The sequence below is a fragment of the Zootermopsis nevadensis genome, unplaced genomic scaffold (assembly GCF_977971745.1).
Source record: "Zootermopsis nevadensis isolate Lab colony 2312 unplaced genomic scaffold, Znev_1.0 Znev_ptg000001l, whole genome shotgun sequence".
NCBI lineage: Eukaryota > Metazoa > Arthropoda > Insecta > Blattodea > Termopsidae > Zootermopsis > Zootermopsis nevadensis.
Genome location: NW_028259133.1, coordinates 19,669,902 through 19,682,356, shown reverse-complemented (window position 1 = coordinate 19,682,356; position 12,455 = coordinate 19,669,902). Strand labels below are relative to the sequence as shown.

At 35.8% G+C, this 12,455-nt stretch overlaps 1 protein-coding gene and 1 long non-coding RNA gene across 4 annotated transcripts in view; both read left to right on the top strand.

Annotated features, from left to right (window-relative positions):
* The first annotated feature begins 249 nt into the window (after window positions 1-249).
* LOC110828256 (nose resistant to fluoxetine protein 6) lies at window positions 250-11,527 on the top strand. Its single transcript, XM_087345699.1, has 14 exons — window positions 250-417; window positions 1,101-1,346; window positions 2,015-2,277; window positions 3,596-3,804; window positions 4,587-4,663; window positions 5,238-5,431; window positions 6,118-6,278; window positions 6,720-6,888; window positions 7,499-7,692; window positions 8,641-8,770; window positions 9,199-9,388; window positions 9,907-10,049; window positions 10,165-10,267; window positions 11,145-11,527. Exons 2-14 carry the CDS (start codon window positions 1,229-1,231, stop codon window positions 11,207-11,209), a joined length of 2,016 nt encoding a protein of 671 aa, XP_087201825.1. The 5' UTR covers window positions 250-417; window positions 1,101-1,228; the 3' UTR covers window positions 11,210-11,527.
* Window positions 11,528-11,853: 326 nt separating this feature from the next.
* LOC110837718 (uncharacterized) overlaps window positions 11,854-12,455 on the top strand; it is a 325,396-nt gene continuing 324,794 nt past the window's right edge. The window contains exon 1 of one of the 3 annotated variants that reach the window (XR_015534311.1): window positions 11,854-12,044. This is a non-coding gene — a long non-coding RNA (uncharacterized LOC110837718). The remainder of the gene's footprint in view (window positions 12,045-12,455) is intronic. The other 2 variants (XR_015534315.1, XR_015534312.1) reach the window with 2 other exon arrangements.

The window sequence follows — 12,455 nt, the reverse complement described above, 5'->3', positions numbered from 1 at the left end:
AGCAATAACAAAAAGGGACTTCGTCTGACACAGTTTACAAACGGGGCCAATGCATATTGAATGTTATTAAATGCATTATTAAACAGAATGAAATCAGAATAATAACCAGACATTCAGGTCATTGTATATAAACACACAACTCTGTGTTTTCTACTGTCAGTGTCACAATGAGACTTCGATGTTTTGTGGACTCGAAACGAAGTTGGAGCGGTATTTTGTTAATTTGTTTCTTTAGTTGGTCATTGGACAGAATTCGATTAGTGGTCTGTATACCAGATAGTTCTAATTCATTTAATGTTAATAATAATAATAACTATGTAGATACTTCGTTCTGTGTTAGCGACAGGAAGTTAATTTTAGAACAAAGTTCTGATGCTTTGTGTCACAAAGCAGGAAAAAACAATGGAACAGGTCGAAGTAAGTAACAATAATAAGCATTTTACTTATTAATTTGTAAGATATTGTAAATGCGTCATATTGTGATTCATAATATTAAAAATATATTAATTTCTTTTTTAACCGTCAATCACAATTATAATAATGTTAAAAGATTAAAACATCATTTAATGTTCCTCATCGAGTATTTCGATTATATAGGAAGTTCCTATGTTTTAATATTTTAACATTATTATAATTGTGATTGACGGTAAAAAAAATTTAATATATTTTTAATATTATTATTAATTTGTATTCTTTTCATTACTAATTTATCTTAAAAACAGAGTGATAAGTGAAATGTTAGTATATGATTATGAGAGATTATTATATTTTCAAGCAGTACTGTACTCCATGGAGTGAGACGTCATAGGATAGGCGGGGCTTGTAGTACGCGTGAGAGAGATGAGAAATACATAACGAAATATTGCTCGAAAAACCTGAAGCGTCGATGGAAGGATAATATTAAAGTTTATCTGAAGGAAATATTGTGTCTCTGTATGGGTGTGGTCTTGATTCACGTGGTTTAGTATAGGATCTGATACATTAAGAAGTGATATTTCTTGAACAGCTAAGCGAATGTTAGTTTCTCACTAACGTCTCAGCTCCGTAGGGTTAAAGATTGTTCCAGCACAGATCATAAAATTACTCTTCTGCTGTTTTAGGCTGTGGTAACAGCTGCAGACAGAGGGCTTACTCAGAAAAGGAAGATGTTAAAGGAAACAGGACATGCCAGTCAGAGGAAAGCGACGCTCTAGAGGACATTGCTGAGCTACGCGTCCTGAGTAAAATAATGACTCGCCTGCAGGTCCTCGTTCCGTCGTCACCGACAACGGCGAACGAACTATGTCGAATTCATAGCGAAATATTTCTGGAAAGACTTCAGCGGTTCGATATGTGGGCTCTGAAAAGTGAGCACTTTGTTCGGTGAATGTTGTAACTAACAAACCAACAGACAGAACGTATTTCACTTTTTGTAACACAACTAACAAACTCTACGGAGCAGAGTCCTTTATGTCAAGCTGAAAGTACAGTCAACTATTCAACAAGTTCCCCATCTTTAACGAAAACCGAATGTTCATTACAGTGTTTACAACAGCCCGCATCCTGTCCCTTTCGTGAGCCAGATTAATCCAATCCCAAGAAAGTGTTTCCTGTCGTCTATCATATTATCCTTTTCCCGTACCTAGAATTTTTGTGTGATCTCTTCCCCTCAGGCTTACCAATCAAAATTTTGTACGCATTTCTCATATCACCAGTGTCTGCCAGATTTTCCCACCCACTCACCACATCGTACTTGATTTAATCTCCCTGGAATATTTGGTGAATAGTACAGCTTCTCATTATGCAGTTTCTTCCCTTTTTGATCGAGATATCCCTTTGAGGACCCTTTTTCTTCAAAAACCCTCAACATGTTCGTCCTTTAACGCGAGAGGCCAAGTTTTATACTGGTACAAAACTACAGGTTAAAATTATAATTTTGCGTGTTGTAATCTATACGTTTTCAGGTAGTTGACCGGAAAACGAACCATGACAATATTAAAACTTTTTTTTTCTATTTCACACGTTTTCCTTCCAGTGTTTGATTCATCTGCTAAGCTTCCCGCCGGACTTCTGAACGGAAATGTCAATCAGTATGGGGATTTCGACCAGTGTCTGGACGTAGCAGAGGATCTGGACCCCGTTGTGTACTCCCACCTTGAGGATCATCACATAGCCGGGAAATTCTGTCTGGCGCACCTGGACATGGGTGTGAGAAGCACCACTAGGTCCAACCCGATTCTGAAGGAAGTGGACGACCTCGTGCATGCACATCGACCTATTATTAGCACCGTAAATGACGTAAGTTATCAGATGTAATGAATATACGAGTTGAGCCCGTTGATAATTAACACGAAAATAAAAATATATTAACGATACACCGTTTAAAAAATCTTCAGTTGGCCATGAATGAAAAATAAAAAGCTTCTTAATGTTGAAAATTGTGATTGACTTTTTTTTAACGACGCTCTGATGTTTTGGACACCGTGTTCCAAATTTCGAAAAATTAAAAATTAATAATTTCTCCCGATTTGTTTTTTCGAGAAAAAAAATTTTCTTAGAATTTACCTTTTCTAAGATGCGCCCTTGTATATACTTCTTGGACACCCCTAAGCCTAATATTGAAACAGGCAAAAATAAACTATTTTTTCTGGGATTGTGCCTTCAGGAACAACGCGTTATCTTTATATTTATGGAAAAGCAAAATTTAGACTTCATTAGACGTGAGATATATGGACAAATTATTACAGAAGCCGACCGGAATCAGAACAGTGGACCACCTTATCCCCAAAGAAATCTTAATTTTAATTTCTTTAGAAAAAATACCAGTTGTTCTTTTTGTGACAATTACGTAGGCATCCTTTTTATAATTATCTTTGGCGAATGGAGTTAAACTCGGTGCATTATTTTCTCCGCACAAGTAGAAAGTGTGTAATTAGCATCAGCATTACCTCCGATTATCAATGGTTAGGTGGCGAGGTTCGATCACAGGACACCTCTTGTCGTGGTATCAACTGAGGATAATTTCAAAACAAATGCTATTTTAAATATCTATGAAGTAACGAATAAAATATGTCAAATCTGTTCAGTATGGAAAATTATATTATCGCTCGGTATACTGCTGACCTTTACTTAGATTAGGCCTCTCGTGGTTTTACTCAGTCTAAATCCAAAATTACCGCCAGCTGTCTGCCGTGTTGTTTCTTACATTTTTACGTTCCCAAATAACAGTTGATACATCGATGTTAAATATTCAACTGGGTGTCCCAAACATGTCTCGTATACAAAAATAAGAATGTATGACCCAAATTGTTTTGTCGTAATGACCCACTGCACAGGGCGTGATCTTTTCGTGGAAGGAATTCTACAGTGAGACAGCGTGCCAGATTCCTAGAAGCAATTGAGTTTGAACATCTGGCCAGACCCAGTTTTATAATTATAGGATGCTGTAACTATGGCATTATTGTTGATATTATTTTGGCAACAGAAAGTTACTTGTCTTTTGGAAGCATCTACTTCTGATTCTTGTTCTAAAAGTCCATAATTCTACAACAACACTTACGTAGCATAATGTGTCGTATTTCTCTGGAACGCTTTTGAATATTGTCTGTCTCTGCAGCCGGGCCACCGTATCGCACGATTTTCAACAGTGAGCTGGGGTTTCTGCGTTCCGGTTTCCTGTTCAGCGGAAGACCTAGAGAAGTCCCTGATCGAGTCCCTCGAAACCCTTCTCAAGGACACTCCTGTTACTCTGAGCGTCAAGGTCGATCCGGACATGTGTTACGTCAAGGACTTGCAGCCAATTACGGCTGGAACCAAAGTTACCGTGTAGGCAAACTAGCTTCGTTTATTGCTGGTATTTCTGTTTTGAAAAGATTGTGCCCTGGTGGGGAGATAGGGGTATAGCTCCATGCTCCGGTCGCTTTATCCCCGAGGGTAAGAGGAAACCAATTAAAATGCCTAAAAAGGCAGAATATATGTGACGAATTTAAGTAGGCTGTGTACACGGGTCAGTACATCAATGACGTAAAAAATATGTTAAGTAACATTAGTTAACGAAAAAAGTAACTTTTCGGAAACGCTGAGTTATGAAACTGGTTCGTTCTAACCGTTCACAGACTCTCATCAGAAGTTTAACAAATATTTTATATGATCGGAAATTTTTATTTTGATATTAGAAGTAGATCCATAGATAATACATTTAAAATAATATATTTTTAATAATATTAAATGAATTTTTATCCAAATATAAAGCTGAGAGTAATCTATCTGCTTTCATGTTTCTGAGCCAGTTGAAGAGTCTGACTGTTATTTCTGGCAAATACGCGAACAGCTATTAAAGGCATTCGTATTTTGTTACTTTTTTAAAATTAATATTATGACAAAATAATAATTAAAAACAAATTGAAAGTCTCGAAGTAGAATAATCTAATCTAATTTGATAATTTTAATTTAAAGTTTACTATAGTGTATTTATCTAATGAAGTATTGTTTAGCAACACAAACGTATTTGTCATTTAGTTACGTTAATCATAATTACAAAAATAACTGTAATTAATAAGCTTCAATCTACTCCTAATATAATGAAAGCTTTGTGTGTTACTTTACAGAGCTTTATTTATATTTATTCTTGGTCTTGTGGGATTCGGTACTTGGATAGACACAGGTCAACGTTCTCCGAAGGAAGGTAAGACATCTTAACTCTTAATAATATCTTAAGATAGAAAATTCCCTAAAGGCCGACGTCCATAACTCAATTTTGAATTCATGCCGTTAGTAGCTGTGATGTCCTGAAATTGAACGACACGTGATGCTTGTTAGTGGGTAACAACGTTTAGGAGGAACGTACAGCCTTCATCTTCGGGGTGAAGATGGTGTGATACGTCCCTCGCACATGTTTGTGACCACATACAAGACCATACTTCAACACAACCCAGAAGTCTAAAGTCGAAATACACAATTCAAATGACTAATATACGCTTTCAATAAAATCCATAGATGTGTCTGGCTTTCACGTATTACTAAGATTAAAAGTTCTCTTAATATTAAGAAATTTACAGAATGTACTGATATTATTTTGAATATATAATAAATAGCTCAGTGATAACATAAAACGTTAATTTATTCGCGACTATAAATTATTACTTTTATATTTAAGTAAGTTTTAATTTCCAAACGCAAAATAAAATTATTGGAGGAAATAGAGTGATTATATATTAATTTATACTCATCGTATAATGCAAATTATTTTTTTTTTTTAGCAAAGACTGTAAGACTGTTGAAGGCTTTTTCGCTGAAGAAGAATTTTCGTACATTACTGAAAACAGAAAACGTCTCAAACGATTTCGCCTGTCTGCATGGGATAAGAACACTAAATGCAGTTGCTTTAATTGTCTTCCACAAGTCAGTGGCTTTGTATTTCAACCCATATGTTAACAGAACGTATATGGCTGAGGTATGTTAACGACATGAATTCACAATTACTAATCTACGGAATATCTGTAGGAAGAGTAACTCGATTATATAAGATGCTTAATGGTGGTTCTCAAATAGACGATAGATTTTGTTACTTGAGAAATAATGACAGGTTAATCAGTTATTTTTTTTTATTTAGTGTTCTATCTGACGACAGGTCCATATGAACAGGATCCTTCCATCCTTTTCTCGGACTGGGACCTGTTCATATACGTTCTTGGCAGATGATCCAGAAGTGGTTTGCCATTGCCTTCTTCTGTGTGTGAATGGAGTAATTGTTGGGATGCCACGGAGGAAAACTCCGTGTTGCCTAGACCACGGCCTTGCCCAACACAAGTTATAAATTCGGGGTTAATCAGTTAGAGTAATATTAATTTATACCAAATTGTGTTTTATATATGAAGGAAATTATTTAAATAAGGACTCAAGATCTAGGCAGCATGTTTCTCCTAAAGATTTCCATCCACGAGTACACAGAACGGGCACAACTTGTGAGACCGAAACGTGACATAATGTCGAGAATCTACAGAATATGTACTATTGAATTCATAAAAATGACACCTATTAACGCCATTGCTTACAAAAAGAAATCTTGGCCGAATTTTAACCCCCTGTACGCATTTTAATATTTTATTTCATTCTATTTGAGATTTGACTTTATTTCAGACATTCTCAAAAAGCTGGTCTGTCATTGGAAGGACGTCGATTATCTACACAGATTCGTTTATATTTATCAGTGGTTTTCTTACGTCTCACAGCCTGCTGGCAGAACTCGATTCAAACAAGAAGATTAATATTTGCAGAAAATATTTTTCACGATATATGAGGTAATCGTTATAGATTTACGCAACCATGATTCATTTTGAATGGTTATTACTCTATTTCTTGGAACTACACGGAGTATGTTAAAAGTAAAATTGAGGATAATATTAAAACGGATCTTGGAGTAATATAACTTGAATAGGTGGTTTTATTCATCTGTTCAGAATAGGGCCCAGAAAAATCTTTAATGAAACTTTGGATTTCATAAAACATAGGGAATTTCATAATTAGCTGAGGGAATATCAACTACGTACTCAGTTCAGTGACGTTACTTTATAAAGTTGGATGTTCATATGGTAGTAGGAGAGGTTGGACACCGTTTCAGAATCGTTTGAAGTTAATACAATTAATTGCTGTGTAGTTTTATTGTTAAGTCTACTTATGTCTGGCGCCTCAATTTTGTGCCAGATCTGGTGGGCTAATTTCAGGCTTGACTTTTGTTGTAGAATCACGCCAAACCTTGTGGCCGTAATTCTGTTCTGCACGCACATTTTGAATCATCTTGGATCCGGACCGCAGTGGAATCTTGTCGTAAAACGCCATTCGGACTTCTGCCAGAGGAACATGTGGAGGAATTTATTGTACATACATAACTACTTCGGTTTTGAAGACATGGTAAGCTTCTATGGCAAATGTCGGTCCTTTCCTTCGTATACTCCAACAAAAATTTTGTATGCATTTATCATCTGTTACATGCGAGCTACATGCTTCGCCCATCTTCACGTCCTGATAATTTGTTATGAACATCCTCATTATATATTTTAAATCTTGTCCTTCTAATCACAATAATTCTTATTAAATATTAAAACATTACAATAATTAACATTTAAAATATTAAATGATGTTCTTTATCGAAATATTCGATTTACATTAGACCATCATTTTTCATGAAACATGAAAAATGATGTAAATCGAATATTTCGATAAAGAACATCATTTAATATTTTAAATATTTTAAATGTTAATTATTGTAATGTTTTAATATTTAATAAGAATTATTGTGATTAGACTGACAAGATTTAATATATACTTATTATATCACAATATGACGCAACTTTACCATCTTATCCTCATTATGTTTTTTTTTTCTGGGGACGGCAGATGTTAGTCTTCTGGGTAGTAAGGCTTTGTAGACGTGTAGGTAGATACCAACGTTTCGGAGGAACATACTGCCTCCATCTTCAAGGATGATAATAGATTCTGTTTGAGAATGTGAATGTTGCAGTGTCTGACCCACACCCATCAGCTGGCAGTTGACATGCAGTTGTACGTCGTGACCCCCATCCTGGTCTACGTGCTGTGGAGTAGACGCTGGCTTGGTTTGTCGACCGTGGTACTGACATGCACCGTTTCGTCCATTCTGCGTTACGCTGTCACATACGACAGAAAATTAAGTACCGTTGTGTACTTTGGCACACCGTACGTGTATTGCTTATTTAAAAGTACTTTATCAACAACATACCTTGTTTATTGCCGAATAATATGACATTTTAAATGATGACGAAATTAGGATGAACTAAATTGAAGAATGCGCCGATATCATTTAGTTCAGAATAGTTAATCCTACAATCTTAAGTCTGAAAACGTAAAAAACTGTACAATGAGAAATTTACCTTTTGGTTTTTTATCGGTGAGAAAACTTCTCTCGCCCTCAGAAAAGAATATGCAGATAGATGATAATGTTACGGAATTCAGTGCCGAGAAGAATATTTGGCTCTAAGAGGGCGGAAATGGGGGAAATTACTTAATAAGAAACTTTGTAATTCGTAATCTTCACCAGACAAACCTTGGGATGATTACATAATTGAGGGGGATATGGAGGGGGTAAGCAAAATGTAAGGGAGAAATTAAAAAGACTCATAAAAGTTTAGTGGGGCTACGTTAAGGAAACATACCTTTGGAGCACTTGCATGTGGATAGAGGATAAAACGTAATTTTAAAAGGCACAAGGTTTTGAGGTCGTGATCTGAATTCAACTGACTCAGATTACGGTCAAATTGAGGGTTCTTGTGGGTACAGTAATTCGACTTTAGATAAAATATTGGAAATTTCTTTGGTCGGCTGTGCAACTATGCAGTTTTTCAAGAAAAGCTCTTAACTATAAAATTTATTAGGTAATATTTTACGTTCTCAAGGCAGGGAGTGTAAATTTGACTGTCTGGCATGTTGCACAGTGTAATGTGGTAGAATATTACCGAAAATCGTAATGATGAAGTAAATAATAAACACATCCGAAACACAGATAAATTTATTCCGTATTACATCTCAGAAGGCTGTAATCATATTTATGTAATTTGTTTGTTGGTTAGTATTTAAGCTCAGTGGTAGTGTGTGTGATTTTATATTAATTCCCACTGTGCTCTGTAGGGTCTCGCAGTTCTTTGATACCGCTAGATTATCATACTCCTTGCCTACACACCGAGCGTCTATGTACCTGTTTGGGGTTGCTGTGAGATACCTGATTCATGAAACAAAACCGAAATTTTCTCTAAATAAGGTAATTATTTTTCTCATTAAAATAGTTTTTTTTCTGATTAATCTTAAGGATGTCCATACTATGAGGGTTGGAATAGAAATCCCAGACGCCATTTAATTAAATCACTGACCAGAAGTTTTATTGCGTATGTCGGCAAATAATTATTATGAAAGACTTGAGGTTCTCACAGCGGTGAGTATGAAGATTTCTGTCTTCTGGGTTATTGCGCTGTGTAGTCTGGTCGATGTTAACCAACGTTTCAGAGGTCATACTGCCTCCGTCATCAGGGCGATGACGGAGGCAGTATGACCTCTGAAACGTTGGTTAACATCGACCAGACTACACAGCGCAATAACCCAGAAGACAGAAATCTTCAATTATTATGAAATTCGAATGCTCTAAAGCGAAAATGTGTTAATTGAATATTTATCTTGTGATCACGATAACAGATTCAGATTTTGACCGGCTGGATCGTATCTGGCGCAATGGGTCTCCTAGCAATGTGCGGGCCATACCACATGTCGTTTCCCAGCTACCGATATAGCCCGCAAGAGGCAGCACTGTACAGCGCACTATCTCCAATTCTGTGGGGCGCGTTCCTAGGCTGGCTCACATTTGCTGAATCAATGGGATATTCAGGTAACGATATAAACTTAATATTTAATATGGTCTTTTATTTTAATTTTATTTGAAAAATTTAAGTCGAAGCTCGTCTTAAATAATTATATAATAAATAATATTTAAGACTGTAGCCTGTACCTCAAAGTAAACACAACACTTCTATGTTACAACGATTATTTGGTAAATGTTGTGGAGATTAAAGTGAAATTGGAGTGTAATATTGAAATTGATCCTAAAGAAACACGGTCAAGAATGTAGACCACAATTGGGTGAAGTAGGAGGCTTTTGTGAGCACTGCGACGAACCTTTCTGTTCCATAAGGGGGGGGTTATTGGGTAAGAGAGCGAGTATTTGGCTGTCTGCTCTATCCGGTTAGTTGAGAGTCGCAAATGACCAACGCAGTTAACTCGTCAGCCAGATGCTCGTATTGAAAGGACATTATTTCTCACTTACAACAAAACACTACTAAAGTACTTTCAAATGTTTCCGCTCGATCTGATTGATTTCCAATGTCTGTTTTTTTCCTCTCTTTTTAGGTATTTTGGGCCGCGCTCTGTCATGGAAAGGATTCGCTGTGTTCGCCCGCATTTCCTACAGCGTGTATCTCACACAGTTTCCCATTTTTTTCTACAATGTTGGTACTAGACGAACTGCCACCTCATACAGTCCACACTTACTGGTAGGTACATGCGAACCTACAGTCTGTTACAGGAACTGAATTTGAAAAGTTGGGAACGTCAAACAGTGTCATATTTCTATGTTCTTGAGTTCATTTTTTAAACATTCTTTTCCAGTTTGAAGTGGGAGAAGTTGCCTCCATAATTCTGGCATCGATTTTATTAACTCTTGTCATTGATCTACCATTCCAGGAAGTTAAGAAAATTTTATGGAAGGAAGGTGAATATATATAAATATATACTTCTATCTAATAATAGACAAGAGTTGTATAGTTTCCAACCATTTTTTCCCGTTCTGATACACACGCGGTCTAAGCACAAGCTTCCATGGATATAAAATAATTATTACGTATGCTCAATAATTCATTTAATTAAAATATTAAGTCAATTGAATAAAATTTTTTGGATATTATCCATCGTCTAGTAAATATAAAACGTAAAACGACGTTTCGGAGATGGGACTCTATCTCCGTCTTGAGGTTCCTACACAGTTGGGCCCACTAGATAGAGCTAATCCCTATCTCCGAAACGTCGTTTTACGTTTTATATTTACTAGACGATGGATAATATCCAAAAATTTTATTCAATTGACTCTTCACCATCGTCAAGAAGTTTTAGATTTGATATAAAATATTAAGCTCTCTTCTGACGTTACTATGGCAGTATTTTTCGCTGCATGATATTAAATCGTATTACGTTCTTTAATTAAACAAAGAGTAATAATGATTTTAATTTGTATATGCTGTTTTGTTAGACTTTAATAAAAATATATTTTTAAAGTATGTAATGTGTTAGATTTCTCCGTCATTTTTGACGGGTAATTTACATTTCTCTGAGGTATGAAGTGAATTATAAATATTATTCAGGTACACTGAAGGGATAAGCAATCTTCCCTAGAATTAATAAGCTCGTGTAGCAGGTTAGGAATAAAATAATTATGAACAGTTTGTAAAATGACTGTTCTAACTGCAAATTCTTCTGTTTTCAATAACACAAGTAAAGAATGAGAGATTAATTACATTTCGATTCAGTAAAACAGTCAGCAATGACGTTAGTTTCGAAAACGTAATTCGTTCTGCAATAAACTTATTTTTCAGAGCCAAGGATATTTCAAGAAACCAAGGAATCTAAGAGCCAAGAATACGTCACCGAAAGCAATTGAATCTCTGAAAAGAAAAGAGAAGACAACATAAACAAACAACAAGAGCTCAATTATATCCATATCTTTCTCATCGAGTGAAACAGATATGAAGATTGACAATAAAATGTTTGCATGAAGGTGGAATGCTCAATCACTGCTGCCGCGTCCTGCCATCTACACGGAAACGACTGAAAGTTAGAAATTCCCACATGGACTTGCCCATGAGCTGTAGCGTGTTTTAATTTCTTTTTAGAAGTTAACTTTTTTCAGCCGTTCTGACTCATTTACCATTCTAACGTTCTTGGATTATATAATACAAGGAAATTATAAACAATTTTAATGGCAATTAAAGTATTTGTTTAAAATAAGATATAATCCTTACGAAAATATGGCAATATTCGGATTCGCTTTACCCCCTCCTTTCCTCTCCTACCAACGCATTAATTTCTTAGTTTGATACTAGATGTCACTAGCATTGATCTACACAAAGATGGCTGATGGCGCAACTAGCGGTGAGTAAATGAAAGAATGTTCTAGATTTTTAGTAAGAGAATTATAAATTGTTTACGTTTTGGCTAACACATTTTTAGAAGGGAATGATTCAGCTTGAAATTAAGTAAAGGGAAGAGCTCTGATAAAATTGAGGTGGAGGTAAAATTCATTGCTTTGATGTCCGACTTTGTCTTCGCAGTTTTTACCGTTGGTAGCATCTGAAATTGCTGATGCTTGCTTGTTAACAAAAAACTGTCGAGTCACGTACACGTGCAGTGCTAGTTGGTGATCAGGCAAGCCATGTAGAAGACTTGAATAGTTTGTGAAAGGATTCGAAAGCCTTCGCCTACGGAACAGACTCAAGGTAAGTAACAGACTAATCAGTATGTCTGTGTGGATGACATTAATCATCATTCTGTCGTGGAGCGATAAGAGGGTAATAAATTCGTATGATTATTGGTGATACATGGGGGACTTTCAAATGAGTTTGAAGGTCAAATACAAGTGCACTAAACAAAGATGGCAATCACGATTTCTGTGTTTCTGCTCTGATTTGGACAGTATCAGAAATTTCGTGTTTTCAAGGTAGTGTGTTACTTAGACAAACATAAGAGTTCTGTGTAAACTTTGAATTTCATGTAGTGTGTGTGTGTGTGTGTGTGTGATCTATAAAGTGACGTCATACCTAGTGGGAAAGGGTGGTAATTATAGAGGAATTATTTTGGTCTCCGAAGGATTTTGAGATTTTTATTGCTTTTGTGTTTTATTCTTACTT